Source organism: Canis lupus, chromosome 13 (genome assembly GCF_011100685.1).
Source record: "Canis lupus familiaris isolate Mischka breed German Shepherd chromosome 13, alternate assembly UU_Cfam_GSD_1.0, whole genome shotgun sequence".
NCBI lineage: Eukaryota > Metazoa > Chordata > Mammalia > Carnivora > Canidae > Canis > Canis lupus.
In genome coordinates, this window is record NC_049234.1 from 53,788,711 (window position 1) to 53,807,618 (window position 18,908).

An 18,908-nucleotide genomic window follows, 5' to 3' on the forward strand; every position below is an offset into this window, starting at 1 on the left:
ACAAGTTGAGATTTTATGAGTATAGGTGACTTTTGGATAACATGGGCTTCAATTGGGTCCACCCATAGAAGGATTTTTTTTCCTAATAAATACAGTATACTACTGTAAATATATTTTCTATTATTATTTTCTTTTTTCTTGCTTTATTGTAAAAATACAGTATATAGCACATATAGTATGCAAAATATGTGTTAATCAGTTATTTATGTTATTGGTAAGGCTATTAGTAGATTAAGTTTTTGTAGAGTCAAAAGTTATACCTGGATTTTTGACTACAGGGAATTGGTGCCCCCAGTCCCTGCATTGTGCAAAGGTCAACTGTATTTTAATTCTTGAAAAGTGAAGTAAAAGGTCTATTTTCTAAATCAGATACATGGAAAGAGTATGAGACCCAATTTTTAGTTTCATCTCATTTAAAACAATTGAATTGTTTTGCAAACTGGTTTCATTAATGTACTTATTTTTATTTAACTTAGTGTCAAACTTATTTTATTTCCAATTGCACATATCAGTGGAAACAAATATTTTCTTCTTCAAAGCCTGTTGAAAACAGACTTCAATCAGATGCTTTGTAGGATCTCCGGGAAGAGGTTAACTCAAGGACACTTCTCAAGAAAATGATCCTGTGTAAAACATCAATCTGTTTCATGGTTAAATGATATGCTGCCCTAAAGCCAAAAATAGCCATGTTCATTAAATCCAAATTTGTTCCTAAACATTAATAGACACTTATTAGATTATAACATTATCTGAAAGACAATTACATGGGACTTTTACTCTAGAGAACTTTCTTATTAAAATTACCTTCCTAGATTACTTGTTTTCTAACATTGCTTCAGACTATATTTGAAATATAATTATAAGGAGGGGTAGGTGCTTTACTTAAGCAATGAGAAAAGTCATGTGCTAGTTTTTCAGTTTTGAGATTTAGCATTTCCTTGCTCAAAAAGTGTTGCAAGTAACCTTTAAAAAAATAATTGAATACAAATAGGTCTTTCTTTGCTCTGACCTCTCTGAAACTTGTGGAGGAGATAGGGAAGAAATGAGGGAAGAATGGAGACTTGAGTGAAAGTTGTAGGAAAATCCAGTTTTATTCCTAAACTACACTTCCTACTTTCAATTTGATTTAACTTTTTTCCTCTATCTTCTGTGCCCATCCTCTGTGTTTTCCTTCCATTTCCCATCCTGATTTATTTGTCCTTCACTCACTGACAAACATGTAACTGTGGTATTTCTACAAGTTGAAAAATTGTCTTGACTTATTTCAAATAATCGATATTTTAAATCACAATTTTAGACTTGTAGGTCACTGTGAACACCTACCACTAAATCTGGCAAATATTGTCATTTCCACCGCTAGCCTAAGGTATTTTTTCTTTCTTCCCCATTTTCTTCTATAAACCACTACCAATTTAATCTTCCAAAAGTGGAATGTTTCCAGTGTACCTTCTGATTCTATCTGCTTTCCTGTTTAACCACTCACAAACTCCTATCAAATGTTCTTCTGTACTACTCTCCCCCAAATGTAGTATCATTTATCATTTATAACCCTACTTTTGAATACAAAACCTTTCATTAAATGAAAAGAAAGATTTTTTTTTTTCACTTAATAAATGTCTCCTCTTGCCAGGGATCTTTATAGGTACCATATATATGTTACCCGTATTTAAGCCTATAAGCACCTGGTGTAATATAGATTAATTTCAGATGTGAACATTATGCTATAGAGAATTGAAGTAGGCGGCCTATGGTCATACAGCTCACAGTTTGAAGGGAGAAGATTTAACACTTTTTCTCATTCTACATTTCATGTTGTGCCTTCTTGCTGTTTCTGATGACTCTGACTTACGCAATATTGAATACTTGAAGATAGGAGCTAAGTTTTGTTTAATGCAGATATAAAGGATTCAGAACATATAGCTACCTCCAGTTCTAAATCAAGACACATACATACATGGTTTGTTTCTTCCAGGTTGTATTTGACTTGAGTGTTAGGAAATCTACATCTATAAAGTTAAATAGTACAGTTTCAGTTTGTTTTTTGGTAGTAATGCATTGCCAAATGTATAAAAGTACCATTGTATCTAAAAGTGTTGTGATTCTCTGGAATCATATTTGATCTCAAATAGCATTATAGCCACTAAACAGTGTTAGGCAAGTTTGGAATCCTGACAAGTGTCATGTCATGAAAATGTGAAGACTGCATTATCTTTGTGTAGTGTCATGTTAGGTACTATCTAAATACTGGTTAGTTCATTAATTTAACGATTCATGTAATATCTCTATTCCAGTTAGTATATCTATTAACTCAGGCTCTTTATTTCAAACCAGAGATCATTTACACAAATTAAATTCAGAACAAAATGTTGAAGTGTTTCGAAGAAATAGAGGATCATAAAATGTTTTGGAATATATTCACTATAAAGATTTTTTAAAAGATTTTATTTATGTATTCATGATAGAGAGAGAGAGAGAGAGAGAGAGAGAGGCAGAGACACAGGCAGAGGGAGAAGCAGGCTCCCTGCCCGGAGCCCAAGGCGGGACTCGATCCCAGGACTCCGGGACCGTGCCCTGGGCCACAGGCAGGCGCCAAACCGCTGAGCCACCCAGGGATCCCCTATAAAGATTTTTTCATTCTTTAAAGACAGTACCTGCAGTAATTTTTATGTATTTATATAATGTTTAACTTATATATTACAAAGTCCTATTTAAATGTAACAAAATGCTTGGATGAAAACTTACCAAATTGAATTCATCCTTTGTGTAGCTTTCAAATCCTTTCTTCTTCTGCCCAAGTAGATTGTAATTATTTTCTGCAGCTCCTCCTTACTCAGTAGACCTGACAAACCAGATCACTTGTAGTTCTGTAATATGCTCTGTCTTTTACAGTCTTCACCTTTGTTCGTACCAACTCTTAGCCCAGAGTGTTCCTCCTTCAGTCACTATATAGTGAAGTCTGACACATTTCAGTCATATCTTCACATTCTAGCATAATTACTATTCTCTTCTTGCAGGTCTTCTAGATCTTCCAAGCTTGATTGTTTCCTCTATTTTTTAAAACTCTCTTCTTTATATTTGGATTTATATTTTATTATTTATATTTCCTGTTATCTCTTCCCATCCTCTATCCTGCTTCTGCATTGTTCTCTTCCTACTCTTCCTTCTCTTCATCTTTCTACAACGCAAGAATTATGCCATATATATGTTACGTGTGTGTGTGTGTGTGTGTGTGTGTATATATATATATCCTATGACCAAAAATAGTTTATATTGTTTGTATTTTCTGAAGATCTCTTGGTACACTTTGCCTAAGAAACACATGTGGGTAGATCGAATTCAGTATTTCATGAATTTATTAAACAAGATGATTGTGTCTGTCCTCTGAATGTCCAAAGGAATCTAGTACCATTTAAGAAAGTATTTATCACTAAATTATTCGACTCCTCATTGCCACTCGATAAGTACTTTTAAAAAATTGATGTAAATAATTTATTCACACACAATTGTAGGTATGTAGTTGAATATTCACCTTGCTCCAGTTTTTTTTATCAGAAAGTCAATTTTTATATGATTCTAAAAATAAATTCATGCATAAGAATTTTATAGTTTTCGTGTCTCCCTTCTTTTCCCTCATCTCTGAAACTGTGTCCCCTGATCCTTTTCTCCAATGAAAAGGAAGAGAACTTTCTCACCACTAGCTAGTATTGATCCCTATATCATTTATCTATAGTATCATAATTTATTGGATACTGTGTACTTGATCCAATGCTAGACAGTAAGAATATAAAGAATTGGGGCAGCCCTGGGTGGATCAGTGGTTTAGCAAAGCCTTCAGCCGGGGGTGTGGTCCTGGAGACCTGGGATCAAGTTACCTGTCAGGCTCCCTGCATGGAGCATGCTTCTCCCTCTGCCTGTGTCTCTGCCTCTCTCTCTGTGACTCTCTTGAATAGATAAATAAAATCTTAAAAAAAAAAGAAAAAGAAGTTGTTTAATTGCAGTTTGAAGAATGAATGAAGTTTTAAGAAAGAGGATGGAGGCTTGAAGATGAGAAAAGACAGCACATTCGAGAGTCTGCAAGTACCCTAGGATGGCTAAGGTGCAGGGTTCTCTGTGAAACATAGTAGGACCAATCAAAAGTTAGTGGAATGTATGTGATTCATCTGTATAGCTAGCACTCTTTCCTTTTTTGTGTTTGTAGGTTTTTTTGTTTGTTTTGGTTTTTTAATCTATGTAAAGTTTTTAATTTTTTTAAGTTTCAAAAATGAAAAGTTTTTAAGATTTATTTGTGGGAGGAGAGAGCTAGAGAGAGAGAGAGAGAGCAAGAGCGTGTACAGGAGGAGGGCAGAGAGAGACAAGCATACTCCCCGCTGAGCAGGGACCCCCCCAATGTAGGGCTGGATCCTGAGATCTTATATGAGCCTAAATCAAGAGTCAGATGCTTAACCAACTGAGCCACCCAGGTGCCTCAAAATTTTTTAAGATTTTATTTTAATTCCAGTTAGTTTACAGTGTTCTATTAGTTTCAGGTATTCAGTGTAGTTAATTTAACACTTTCATATATTACTCCGTGCTCATCACAATCATTTCATTTCTTAATCTCATCACCTATTTATCCCATCCCCCACCTCCCTAGATAAGTACTTTTTAATTGCAATATAGTAGTATAATGGTTTTTGACTCCATAAATAAAGACAGAAGAGACCCTTAAAACTTATTCGAATGCTTTTGTTTGAAGAGTTAAACTATTAAGACAAAATGTTTAATCTTTAAAAATCAGTTTGATCAAAGGACCAAAGCTAATAGTATACTCACATGCACCTTCTTGGTTAAGAAATAATAGACAAGTCTTTTTGCAAGCACCAAGAAAACTTTAAGAGAAACTGAATACTAAGAGGTTTCAGAAACCTTCAATTATAACTGATCTTTAAAATATATATATATTTTAAAATACACATATATATGTATATATACACTCAGTATAAACTGCTGTAATTTTTTTTTTTTTTCCTGCTACCCAGTGATGATCACATCAGACATTTCAATGATTTGTAATTTGGGGAATCCGTCTTATAGTCTGATGTCTTGTTGTGCTGCCCTGCTTCTTTTTTCCTGAGAGTTAACTATTTCATAGAGTTTCCATTCACATCAGGAGTCTTCCATGTAGAACTGCTTTTCGAAAGGCACTTTTGGGAGAAAAGGTCACCTGTCATTTCATAGGACATGGACTATGAAGCATTGGTGTATATGTGCTTATGATTATGTAATACTAGTAAATCATAGAAATCTTATACTCTTAAATTTGAATAATGAGCATTAAAGCCTCTCATCTAAGCATCTATGCATGACTGAGTAGGTGAAATATGTTTTCCAGCCTTATTAAATTAATATTTCTCAAAACACTTTGCTCTTTTTGGTTACAACGGATGGTTCTTATATGTAAATGTAGTGAGCTGTGTGCACATGAATCAGTTCATCTAGATGCTCTGTAGCAGACAGTTAACTTGTTAAGGTAGTGACAGATGATAAAATAGCTAATCTCCTTTATATTACTTTTCATAAGTTTATATATGTCAGTTTGAGGTCACATAAAAGGTAATTTATGGAGAAGAATTGTGATAAAGATTTGTTTTTTAATGTAATTTCTTTTTTTTTTAAATGTAATTTCAAATCACTTAAATTTCCAAATTCATTTACTAACTTTGGAAGAATACTGATAACACCCAAGTGATGTTTATAAACACTTCTAAAGTCAGGTTGTTTGTTTTGTTTTGTTTTCCTTTGAGTAATAACTATAATTTTTCGTTATGGAATGAAAGGTAAAAATCAATGTTAAATGAGAAACTCCTGTATTGTAATTAGCAATGGGGTTGTAGGACCATAAACCAGTTAATTATTAAAATAGCCATATGTGCTGAACTTGTACAAAGAGTAATCTCTCAAACAGTCCTATATGGTAGAAAGAAGCTAATAGGCAAAATAAAATATGGATTAACTGAAATTTATAAAGTTCATGTGGAGTAAGTTTGTAGTTATATATTACTTGGGAAACTGTACAAATATTACAAAAAGGATATAGTATCTTGTATAGATTATTGTGAAGGGAAAAGTATAATAATAAAATGCAATTTTCCTTGGAGAAAGATTGAGAGTGAATTGTCTTACAGAAATGTGATAAGAGTAACTGAAATGAAGGCAATAATTCCAAGATGAATAGCATTCAGATTATAATACTAATATCAATTTGGAGTATAGAAAGGAAGCAAATATACAATAAAAATGAAAGCTTTCAAGTATGATCTAAGAGGGGTATATAAAAAACTTGAATTGGAGAAACAAATTATGACACTTGAATTTAAGGTGAGAATTTCCCCAAAGTAAAATCAATGTTGGTTTAAAAGAATTTTGTGCTTCAGAAATAACAAAAGTTCAAACATCTTCAGAGTTTAAGTGTGTTAAATGGGAGTATAAGTTAGTCTGAATCCAACAAATAAGGGATGCCTTTCTTTGTAGTTTATGAGAAAAGGCTTTAGTTATATAAAACATTTGTAGAATATTTTTCCATGTTGTGATTTTTTTCTAACTTTTAATGAAACTGCAGTCAAATCACACTTTCATAATAATTATAATCTTAAATATTAATGATGTAAATTAGGACACTTTAATCAACCCCACTTTTTAATTTTGAATATTTGAAGAGCTATGACGTTTGGCAGTTTTGTTTGAGGACATATAAACTCCCAAGTACTTAATCAAGGACTACACTAGAATATATTCTTTCCCAATTTTGGAGAGGGTAACAGGCAAAACTGTTTGCCATATTGTGGTAATCCTTGATAAAAATTAGAAATGCCATCTTTCAAGAATGATTAAAACATTAGTGTGTTGATTCCTTATTGGAAATTAGTGTCATAAGTAATATATTTGATACAAGAGAAACACTGAAAATTATTCTTTATGAAACCTCACATTGTTTTAGTATGCATTGTTCAGCTATAGAATCTCAAGGAGAGCGTGCACACCTCAAACTGTGCTGTTAGTCACCTAACCATATACGTGAGAGGGGTAGAGATTGGGTATCTGATTTATCCTTCAATTTTGAAGAATAAAGGAAACAACAGAAATTAGTAAATGATAGACACACTGACAGGCACGCACAATCCTTGATAGTCTCTGTATCACACAATAATTTATATTATCTCTAAATCTCACAACCAACTTGCAGGGTGAATATTGTTCTTTTATAGTTGAAGAAACAGATGCAGAAAAGTAGGCAAACTTGCCCTAGCACCATAATATTAGGTCAGCATAATTTTTTAAATTGAATTACAGTTGCCTTGCAATGTTACATTAGTTTCATGTGTAAAGTATATTGATTGGATGAGTCTGTGTTATATGATGCTCACCACAAGTGTAGCCATCTGTCAGCATACAATGCTGTTGTTACAATACCTTTGACCATATTCCTGTGCTGTACCTTTTATCTCTGTGACTTAATTCATTTCTTCACGAGGCCTGTATCTCCCACTCCCTTTTGCCCATTTTATCCGTTACCACCCCCCATCCCCTCGCTTGTGGCAACCAACAGTTTGTGTCAAGAGTGATTTTAAATCCCTTACATTTACAAAAGAAAATCTGACAGCTTTTCATTTTATTTTCCTAGAACATCTCATGTAACACCTACTACATTTTGCACAGCACTATAATTATTGATGAATATACCTTTTAGCATTTATATTTTACTGCAAGTGGTTTTAAAAGGGCTGTCACATTTTAGACTTGTGGCTACACTCTCCCCACTTGACCCTATAGTATTACAGTGCATGGTACATAGAGAAGGCGAAAGAAATTTTGTTGGAGATGGAAATGTATTTTGAAGTTGATTTGTTAAATGCTTTATTCATTAGTACATCTTTTTTTTTTTTAATGAGTAATTTTCCTGTTATATGTGACTTAATGAGTCCCTAATGTCTTTTCTTGGTTTTTCTTCTCTGTGTTTTTGAAGAGCTTTGTTTCAGAAATATTTTGAGTGGAAATCCCTTTTAGATGAAACTCATTGTTTTGGTAGTTAATAACATTTAAGTTAGAAAAAAAATCATCCCAGAAACTTTTTTGTGTTTTCCTTTTATATTAGTATGCAAACAGTAATGGTAAATCTTTCTATAGGTTATGAATAATCACTTCTCTCAAATTATGTATTAAAATTTATATTGCTTAATTATTGCAATTTTGTTAAATGTGCCCCCAAATTAGCACATTATTTTGGGGCTCTGGGTGAATGGTAGGCGGGTGGTGATGCTGGATTGTAACAACATGTTACCCTCTAGTCAGATAATAGCTTCTATTCTTCTCAATTCCTTTCCCTGCCTCTGTTGACACAATAATCATGAAAACAAATTCCTATGCTCAAATCCAATGTGAAATATTTTATGTCCTGTTGTAATATCTTAAATCATTTTAATAAATAATATGCATTTCTTATCCTTTCTATAAAGTCACTTTCTCTCACTGTTTTCATCAATGTGGAAATACATATCAGATGAAATAAAGTATTCTGGTTTTCAGGAAAACCAGACTTCACAATAGCAATAGTCCTATTTCTACATGGAAATAATCCTCCCTGTCCCTCCAAAAGATACAATGTTAGAATTAGGCTAGTTTTCTTTTTAAACATATCTTTTCTCTTTGTCCCTTTGCTCCTACCTACTGTATCCATGCTGTTCCTCCATTCTTCACAATCTAATAACATATTTAAGAAACACCTAAGTGTTTTTTTTTTTTTTTTGGAAACTTGTTACGTTGTTCCCTTTCTTTGCACAATTAATATAACCATCCTCCTATATTTTCTTATTCATTTCTACTATAGAGAGGGCAAAGAATATTGGTTTAGTATTAGACATTTAGTTTGAAATTCTTGCTGCATAACATTTCTGATTTTCCTCCTCAGTAAACATGCGACGGTATTATCTACTTTATAGATTTGTATGGAGAATTAAATCAGATAATTGTATAATATACAGAACATTGCTTGGCATATGATAGGTAATAGAATCATGTTTATTCTTCTCTTCTTTATCTTGTGATTTCACTTCCTATGTTCTGTTTTAACCACTACAGTGTGAGTTGTGAAAAAAATTGTTCTACTTAATCTGCATGCTCGGTATCTACTTTGGTTAATATTTAGTGTATATTTTTTCAATTAATGAATAAAAAATTCACAGTTATTTCCAGTGGCAAAGTATTTCTCTATATATTTATATATGTGTTAGTGTATGTCTATATGCCTACCCACATCTAACGCCAATTTTTGACCTCTTCTCAGTGGAGAAACACAGTAACTGAATGTTGAGAGTAAGGAGACATTGTTTACTTGTTGATGTGCCAATCAATTTTAGTGTTCTTCTTTAAATGTCCATTAATTATTACATGAGTTTTAATGAAATTTTAAATTAACAATTTTTTCAAAAGCTAATTTTGGAAAAAGTTATTTATGGCAATTAAGTTGTGAATAATTTCTTGTAAGTCAGAATGTGAATAAGAAAAAAATGAAAATGTTTCACTATTCCTTTTCACTTAGTTTTTTTTATCTCAACCACTTTTTTTCTCATCAATGCTTTTCCTATTTGTAAAAGTGAAAATTATGAGATTGTCTATTTTAAGCTTCATTTTCTTACAATGTGTCAGTGATATTAATTTTTTTTAATCTGTTGTATTCAGATTTAGTGTTTTCGGAGCCTGTCTATACAATAATGACTCAATAAATACATTTGAGCTAAATTGCTTGAATGATCTTGCCTCTTATACATTTTAAAAGGATCAATATGTTAAAATGAAAACTAATGAGATGTATAATAACCATTAAGACATAACACTTAAGCGCTAGACACTATTCAGGGCAGTACTATTTTTCTGTATTTTACATAATTCAAGATTCCAAATTTTAGCTCATTTAATGACATACACACATATCAAATAATATTACTCCATTAGCATAGGGAAATGAGGCACTGAGGGCTTAAATGACTTGTCTAAGGTCACAGTATTGGTAGAGCTAGGAATTGAGGTTGGGTGGCCTTGCTCCAGAATCTGTGTTCTTAATTACCATGCTGTAAATAATAATGCCAGAAATTCACATAAATCTGTGTAATTTTGCCTTATAACTAAGGCAAGTATTTAAGAAATTTTTGGAATTTATTTTGTGAGAATGAGGCTTATTAATATAGTCTTCAGTAAACTATCACTGTTTTGTATAAGCTTTTCCAGAAGTTTATAATATCTATACTCAAAATATGAAATTGTTTTAAGTTATATCAATACTAGAAGAGAGAAAGAGAGAGAGATGGACAAGGAAAGAGAGAGACAGAGAGAAAGGAGAGGAAAAGGAGAACAACCCAGTTTGTACCGATTGATTGTTTTAAAGGTGCTGACTATGAAAGACATCCTCAAAATTTGGGTCATGCTCCTTCAGTATTTTTGCTTCTTAAGATAAATCTGTGCAGTCTTTAAGAGAAGGCAGCAAAATCAGTTCAGTTCAGTAAATAACTGTCTTACTGCTAAAAGTTTTTTAATGTCTTCCATACAGATTTAAAACTTTTAAGCAATATTACTCATCTTAATTGTAAGATCCTATAGAGTAGTTTGCTTGTTTTATTCAATGTTCTATCCCATGTTCCTAGTCTAGTGCTTTATATTTCACTGGGCACTCAATAAACCTCTTTTGAATGAATTACCTATGTTTGAACATAATTAATTACCATAATTTAGGATCTTCATAGATCCTTACAAAGATGCTTTGAAAAATAATATAGTTAAAATGTGGAATAATCTTTGAATTGAATTTCAGGCCTGGAATGAAAGTAAGACTCATATTTTTAATTTTTGTTTGTTTGTTTTAAACTTATAGTAATGGTAATGAATGTATTTTTTTCTTTTTACTATACTAATGTTAGTAAAAATTATATTTGTTGAAAATGTTTGGACAAAGTAAGTCCCAAGTCTATTTATACACATTAACAAAGTATAAAAATTAAATACTAATTTGTTATTATACAAATCGATATTGCATATTTATATTAATTTTTCCAGGGTGGCTGAATTATTTATTTCAGTCCGTTTGGAGATTGGGAAATAAACCCTATGGTGATGCATGCATAAATTCTATCCTCTAGCGTTACTCATTTTTATATATGATGCCTGTGTAAGTTACAGCGAAGAAGGGAGACAGGTATACAGGTATACTAGTCAGCAAATAAATCTTCAAAGAATTAAGATGAAACAATGTCTATTTGGTAACCCATTCTTTTCTCCTTGTTTGCAGGATTCAAATTTGGGATACTGGTGTTTCTATTTTTGAGAAATTTTTTGTTTGAGGGATTTTTTTTTTTTTAATCATCGTTCTTGGAGTATAGAAGAGGAACCAGAAAGACACATTTCATTTCACATTGGGAACACTCGCTTTTGAGGCACTCTCACACCCAAGTACACAGCCATGTGGCCATCACAGCTACTAGTCTTCATGATGCTTGTAGCACCAGTCATTCAAGGTAAGACCTTCAATTAGATTTTTGTGTGAAGCTTAATGTTGTCTCTATTTGCTCTAGATTCTTTCTTCTAAATCTTTGCTCAGTGATTTAGCAGCTTTTGCCTATTTTATATTAATAGAAGTTAAATTTTACAGGCCATTATATGTGCCATGAGCTGCAATAAATATAACTTTGAATTTGATTTCTGAAAGTAGCTCTTGAAATATATGTATAACCAAATATTTTTGTTATTTTTAATAACTCTTGCACGTTTTATTATTGACTTTTACCACACATATGGAAAATCAGCTAAATTATTAACTATACCGTTTATTCTGAATTTTTTGGCTTTCATTTTTTTTGTAATTAAAATACTTTTTAATTTAATAAGCATATCTATTTGAAAGACAGAAAAAAACAAAAATCTGCTTCCCCAAACCAAGTTCCTATTTATTTCTCAGTGTTGGCTACTCTTCAATCTTTAATACACAGAATGCAAACTAAACTTCTCATTTAAATGAAAATTATTTTTTTCATATACCTTTTAATGAAAAAAATGCCAATTATATGAACATATGGTGAAATGAAATTTTACTGAAACATGCTAATCAGCTCATAAAAAATATACTTTGTTCATTTAGACATTTTGGTATTTATAGCACAAGTACAATAGTTAAATGCTATCTCTTTGCAAATTTTATAAAAGATAATTATTTAATAAATAAATTCTGTACAACTTAGTGTAATATTCACTGAATCTTTCTAAAAATTGGCAAAGTCTACATTTATATTCCTTACTTGACTCTTTAAAGTTTTCTACTAACTGTCATTGGTTTTGCATTAATATGAAAATGGTATAATGTAGTAACTACTTCATACATTAATAATATTCTACGCAGCTGTATTTGCCACTGCTCAGAGGTCTCAGAATAGTGTAGTGTAGCAAGTACCTGAAATCATTTTTTAGCCTATATGGCTTACGTTGGTTTTTAATGGACTACAAAAAATATATTGTCATTTTTCAGTGATATAATTCCATATTTGACCCATATGCTTGTTTCAAAATGAATTACATTCTGCTGTCATTGTAAAAACTGGATAAAGTATTTTCCGTGTCTTTTGATGTTTTCTTCTAAATCTTCCCTGATTTAACACTTTTTAAACAATATATGGTAATGCTTTTTTAAAGATATGAAAGTAAAACTTCAAGCATCTAGTTTTAAGTGATGTATATTCGTAAAAAAAAAATTCAAAATGTTTCCTTAATTTATATAGTGATGGAGCACTCACTTTCACATTCTTAGGCACATATAAAATTTTGTGGTATGAGACAATAAAATAATTACGTCCCTTTAAACAAGTGTTTTTCTAATTATCTGTATATCTAACAATTATTCTAATTAGGTTTTTGACAGTATAAAGATGCCTCATAAGGTTATTTTGAGGATTAAATAAATAGCATACAAAGAGAATCTAGCACAGTGCATGACAAATATTCAGTGTTAGAACATGTTGATTTTCTTAATCATGCTATCTGCCCCTCTAGTTTGTTTTAATAAATATATAACAACCAGAAATTAGCTAACCATGAGAGCTGTTTGATTTGTTGTTAATAATCAGAAAAAAAGAAATGCTTTTTCTGTCTCTACACACATACATACACACAATTCATGCTTAAAAAATCAATCTAAAATTATGCTTGCTGGTGGAACATAGGTTAAAATTGCAAGAACAGATATTGTAAGAGATTCCCTTACAATACCTTACAGAGGTGAAATTTCTGGTCTCTAAAAACTAACACCTACTGTGTATTTCAGTTGGCCCCAAACATGGCAGAGCCATAGATCATGGGACTTATGTTTGGACCGTATTGAACACCACCCCCCCTCTTTAAGTAATTCTGAGAAGTATTTAAAAATTCCTAATAAAGCAAATAGAAAATTGGCCTGGTATAAAAAAAATATTTTGGGCTAAAGTAATCCTTGCTGTTGTATGTGAGATACTTTATCTTATCTCTACTTTGAACCATATTATGCTACACAATATAGAAGCTTTCTATATATAAACCTTATCCTTATTACTTTGAATTAGGAATTTTAAAACTTCACACCAGAGAAAATGCAAGTCTGTTTTGTCTTCCTTCTATAGAAGGCCTTCTCCACTGCCTTTTTGTCACCACTTTTCTGACTTGTAAATAGAGGACTTCATATAAACAGCCTTTTGAGACTCAGCTTGCTCATACATAAAGGAATGTATGTACCTCTGATCAGTGCTGATCTTATTAGAGTCCCTTACAACCTTGTCGTAAAGGAATATCACATAACTTGAAACTTTATAGACAGTTGAATTAAGATGATGTCACAGCTACAGGAGGACGTACTCTTGTTTCTGAAACATCCCCTGGTAACATCTCCTTGCCTACTCTTGTTGAGATGTCCAACTTCATTTGCACTCCTGACCATAGGGAATTAACTTATCTGTCAATGGCTTGCTCTTTTCTCCAGAGCAAATAATAATGATGACTACTGATTTTATAGCCATAGACTTTAGTTGTATCAGTACAATTGGTTCTTATAACATTCTTATGGTTTTAATATTATTTACTATTATTATCATTACCAGTTTTTACAGTAAAAACATTGTGGTGCCGAGTGGTAAAAGATCTTGACTGAAGTTACACAACTAGTATTGAGATCCAGAAGAGATTTAAATGGAGGACCTGGCTTCTTGAGCTCTGGTCTTACTCCCAGTAGGTAATCAATCACTATCAAGGCCATTCTTGCCTGCAGAGAATCCCATCTTAAATCTTCTGGCCATTTGAGAGAAGATGAAACAGAAATGCAGATCACTTGTTTCTTCCATCTTCTGAGCCCAGACAGATAAGGCCTTGAAGTCTTACATTCCAGAGATAAAATTTCAGCTCTGCTACCTAACTAGCTCTGTAACCATGTTACTTGGTAATAAACTAGTTAACAAATAACCGCTATCACCCAATGTGAGCCAGAAAACTGTGCTAGATGCTAAAGATATGCTAGTAAATAAAAGACTTTAATTGTTCCTTCAATAAAGCTAAAGTCACTTAAGATTTTGTAAGCCCACTTTTTATCTGCAAGAACGACCATTTATTCCATGCAGAGTTATTTGAAGAGGTAGATAGAATAAAATATATGTGTAGCTTTTATCATGGAGCTTGGCATTTGGTAGATCTTCCTTATATTTGTCTATCCCTAATGACCTTGAAATGGAGCTAACACTCTGAACATTAGATGAGGAAAATACCTAATTATCTGGATTCTTACTGTGAGAATTGAAATAAGTTTTTTTCTACTTGAACTTCAACATTTAAGTTTTTCTAATAAATTCTCGATACTAGTTACTATTCAAAATTATTATCAAGCTGGTATGTATGAAGGCTTAGTACATAATTGTCTATATATAATAATATAGTATATAATTATCAATTAGGCAGATATGTAGTTGTCAGTGGTAGTAGTATATAACTGCTAATATATCATGGTCAGAGATAAATTTTCTTCATGATTTTCACATAGATAAAATTAGAAACTCAGCTAAATAATTAATTCTAAATAATGTTTACATTAGTTGAATAATCTCCATATTGTCCTAGAAAGACTGGTCACTATTTGATATAGGAAAACAAACTTAATCAGTACATCCACACTGTATATGTATATAAACGCAATTCTTGGATTTGAAAATGTCTCTGGTTCTGTGTTTATCTGTCCATATTTTATGTCTCTGTGTACCTCCGTATTTCTCCTTTTTTTGTTTTCCATGACCGTGCCCCCTTCCTGTACAGTCATAAAACCCTTATCTATAATGCAAGGAGAACTGGCAGAAATAAAAAGAAACCACTAAAGCAGATGGCCAGTTTTTTGCTGTTAACTAATGTAGTGTTGCATGAAGATAAAGGATTTTTTTTTTTTTTGTTGTTCTATTGGTGTGATTGGGAGCAAGAGAAAAGAAGGGAATTGGAGAACAATAATCCAATAATAACCTGGGCACTTGGGCTCATTGTGAATGGTGATAAAGGGATACCAATGTCCGGTGTGATATGTGGTTTAGGAGATCTGGTACTCAAGCCACAATGGACTGGGAGTTGAGAAAGTGGTTGGGGTGCTCAGGTACTTAACTATATCTACTCTTAATTATATTGTGCTTATGAACTATGTTACAATTGAAGAGATAGAAAATAGGATAATTGGAACTTACTGTGGGTAAAGGGGAACAATATATTTTATGGTACTTTTGCATAAAAAAGGGGTTTTAAAAAATTCTTCTATAACCACCATATGCATACTTTTTTTTCTGCATGCCTATTTTTTGAAAGTTGCATGTGTATTTTTATATTTATGGACTTTATAGGATAGCTTGCTTTTTATTATGTTCAAGCATTTAAATAATAATTATAATTAGCAGGGGCCAAACTTTTGATCATATCCATATATATTTAGTCTAATGGTTTTGTATAATTTGCGTTTTATTGTTAAAATCTAATTTAAAAAAAATCTAATTTTTACAATTATAATACCATTTAATGTACCAGTAATTTAAAATAATACACATATTTTTAAGTTCTAATAAAGCGTAAAGCTTGAGAAAATATAAAAATACATTTCACTATATAGCATCTTACGATATAAGTCTCTTTATGAAGTCATATTTTATTGATTGTGAAAAAGTCAGCTTGACTTCTAAGCTCTGCTTAACTTTGTTATTTTTAGAAATTAATCATCCTTGGAATGTTTATAATGTTTGTCAATGCAGATAATTTATCATTCTCCCAGTGATATCACTATGTTTATGGTCAAATATGTTATACAAAAAAATCTTTTTCATGGTCATGATATATTAGGCTACTGCGAACACATCCAGCATCATTTGCATTATCCACTTGGTACTGAATTTCAAAATACATATTTTGTAAGTTAACTCTAGTCTCTAATATCACAATATAAGCCACAAATATGCATGGCTGATAGCTTTCCTTTGTTAGAACATGTTCAGACACCTTCCCTACACAGTACGCAGGTTAGCAATGGAAAAGAACTTTCTTTTGTCTTTGCACTACAAAATGTGTTATAGGTGAATTTCATTGTACTGATACTTTATGAGTAACATGTATGTACTGTGAGAACAAAATAGCATTTTCTTATTTTCAGATTTTACATCTGATTATTTGGGAGTTTTTAGGACCATATCTTATTTTTTATATTTCATGGCCTTGGAATGGACTAGGGCTGCAGTAGGATAGTTATACACTTGAGTGAATTAAAAAACAATTGGACTACATAACATAAATATCTAATAATTTATTTTCCTCTTCTTTGCATTTTTATTTACTTTTATTCTCTTTTTTTTTACTTTTATTCTCAATGTAAGAATAAGTGTTCTTATTCACACATATAATGTCATATAAGCAGCTAAAGTCATAATACATTTTTCATACAGTTACTCCCTCCATTCTGATTACTAAATGGTTCTTTAATGACCACTCAAAATATTGAAATGCAGTAGTTGAAATAGTCTCATTGATTTGTTATATAAATGAGAAACAATATATTGTACTATGATTTTGACAGTTCAGAGTAAGACCCTGTTGAAAAACAGGTTCATTTATTCTTTACTTTTTTTTTTTTTTTTAGTTTTTAATTGGTAAAATGAAAACAAATACCTTACATTTTATCAATAATTACATATTTGTTTTATTTCTATATTTCCTTTATATTATCATCATAGCAGAATTAGTTTCTTTAAATACAGAAAATTGTTTTCCTATCAAAAAAGAAAAACAACTGTCTTAAATGATAGATTTGATCAAGTAAGCTAGGCTACTTAGGGATTTGCCAGAAAAATATTCTAGTTGTATTTACACAAGAACTGGATACAGGTCTTTGTGCAAAATAGGGTCTCACAATGACATTTGATAAGCTTTCTGTGTTTATTTCATCTATTCATAGTTTGTGGTGATTTGAATGTCCTGAAGTCAAGGTTATGGCTTACTGGTAAAGTACAAGCACACAGTTTCATATATCTTTATTTGTCATTACCATTGTTACCTACTTTATTCTCAAAGTAACTCTTCTCATACAAATTTAAGTCAGAAAGCAAAAATCCAAGATTCCCATGACCCATTTATATAATTAACATCAATGCATATTAGATTTTTCTTGCAGTCATGTATGTGTATATGCTTTTTAAATGGAATAATGTTAGAAATAAAATATGTCCTTCATTTTGACTTAACCTGAAGATGTAGACATTTGGGTACTCTATTTAATTTAAAAAAGTATAGTATTTTATCATATAAAGGAACCATTGTTTACCTAACAATATATTAATAGCTCAACAGAGAAGGTCATTAATATATTGCCATTACCAATAGCACTATAATGTAAATCACCTGTATATAAAAATTGTCTTTATCTTTGTACCCCAGTAGTAAATCGCTTGAGAAATAGAAAGTAAAAAAAAGAAAAGACTTATTTTTAGGTTCGTTAATAACTATCTTAAGTAAATGTTAAACTGTCAGTGCAGACTTGCTTGCTATTAATACAGTTGTTTAAAACAATTCCACAAGTTTTAGCTACTATAATAATGTACAAAGCATAAATAAGGATAAATATTCAAATATTAAGATATTATTTATTAAAGATGAACTTTCAGAATTAATGAAAATATTTTTGAGTTCAGATATATTATTCACACATACATATATGAAATGAGTCAAAGCAGCAATGAAATATATGACTTACCTAGGAAATATAGGAGGAAATATATAGAGTTTATGAGGAAAAAAAGTCTCAAACATAACTGGGGGTTATAAAAGAAGACGTGCAATATACTGTGCTTCTGGATGAAAAGACTGAGTACAGCAATGTTATCAAATATTTCCAAATTATTTTTATTTTTATTTATTTTTTAAAAAGATTTTATTTATTCATTCATGAGAGACACAGAGAGAGAGAGACAGAGACAGAGACACAGGTAGAGGGTGAGGCAGGCTCCATGCAGGAAGCCCAACGTAGGACTCAGTCCCGGGACTCCAGGATCATGCCCTGGGCTGAAGGTGGGCGCCAAACTGTTGAGCCACCCAGGGATCTCCTTAAATTACTTTTTATAGATTTTTTACACAACTGCGTTCAAAGTACCCATATAAGCTTTTTTACGTAGAAATTCAACAGAATTACTCTAAACATATATATTGAATATTAAATAAGAGAAAAGCTAGTATACTTGAAAGGAGTAATAGGAAAGCACCCAAATGATCATAATATATATATTACACAAATATAATAATTAGAAATAAAATCTCAAAATTAGGCAAATTTATTCCACTATAAAAATGAGATCCATGTAATAGCACTA

The 18,908-nt window shown here is 31.5% G+C and overlaps 1 protein-coding gene across 1 annotated transcript in view; it reads left to right on the top strand.

The window, feature by feature from the left end:
- Positions 1-18,908, top strand: part of ADGRL3 (adhesion G protein-coupled receptor L3) — an 866,124-nt gene that overhangs the window by 287,374 nt on the left and 559,842 nt on the right. The window contains exon 3 of the mRNA XM_038556190.1: positions 11,315-11,540. Coding sequence (XP_038412118.1) covers positions 11,486-11,540 — 55 coding nt within the window. The 5' untranslated portion in view covers positions 11,315-11,485. The remainder of the gene's footprint in view (positions 1-11,314; positions 11,541-18,908) is intronic.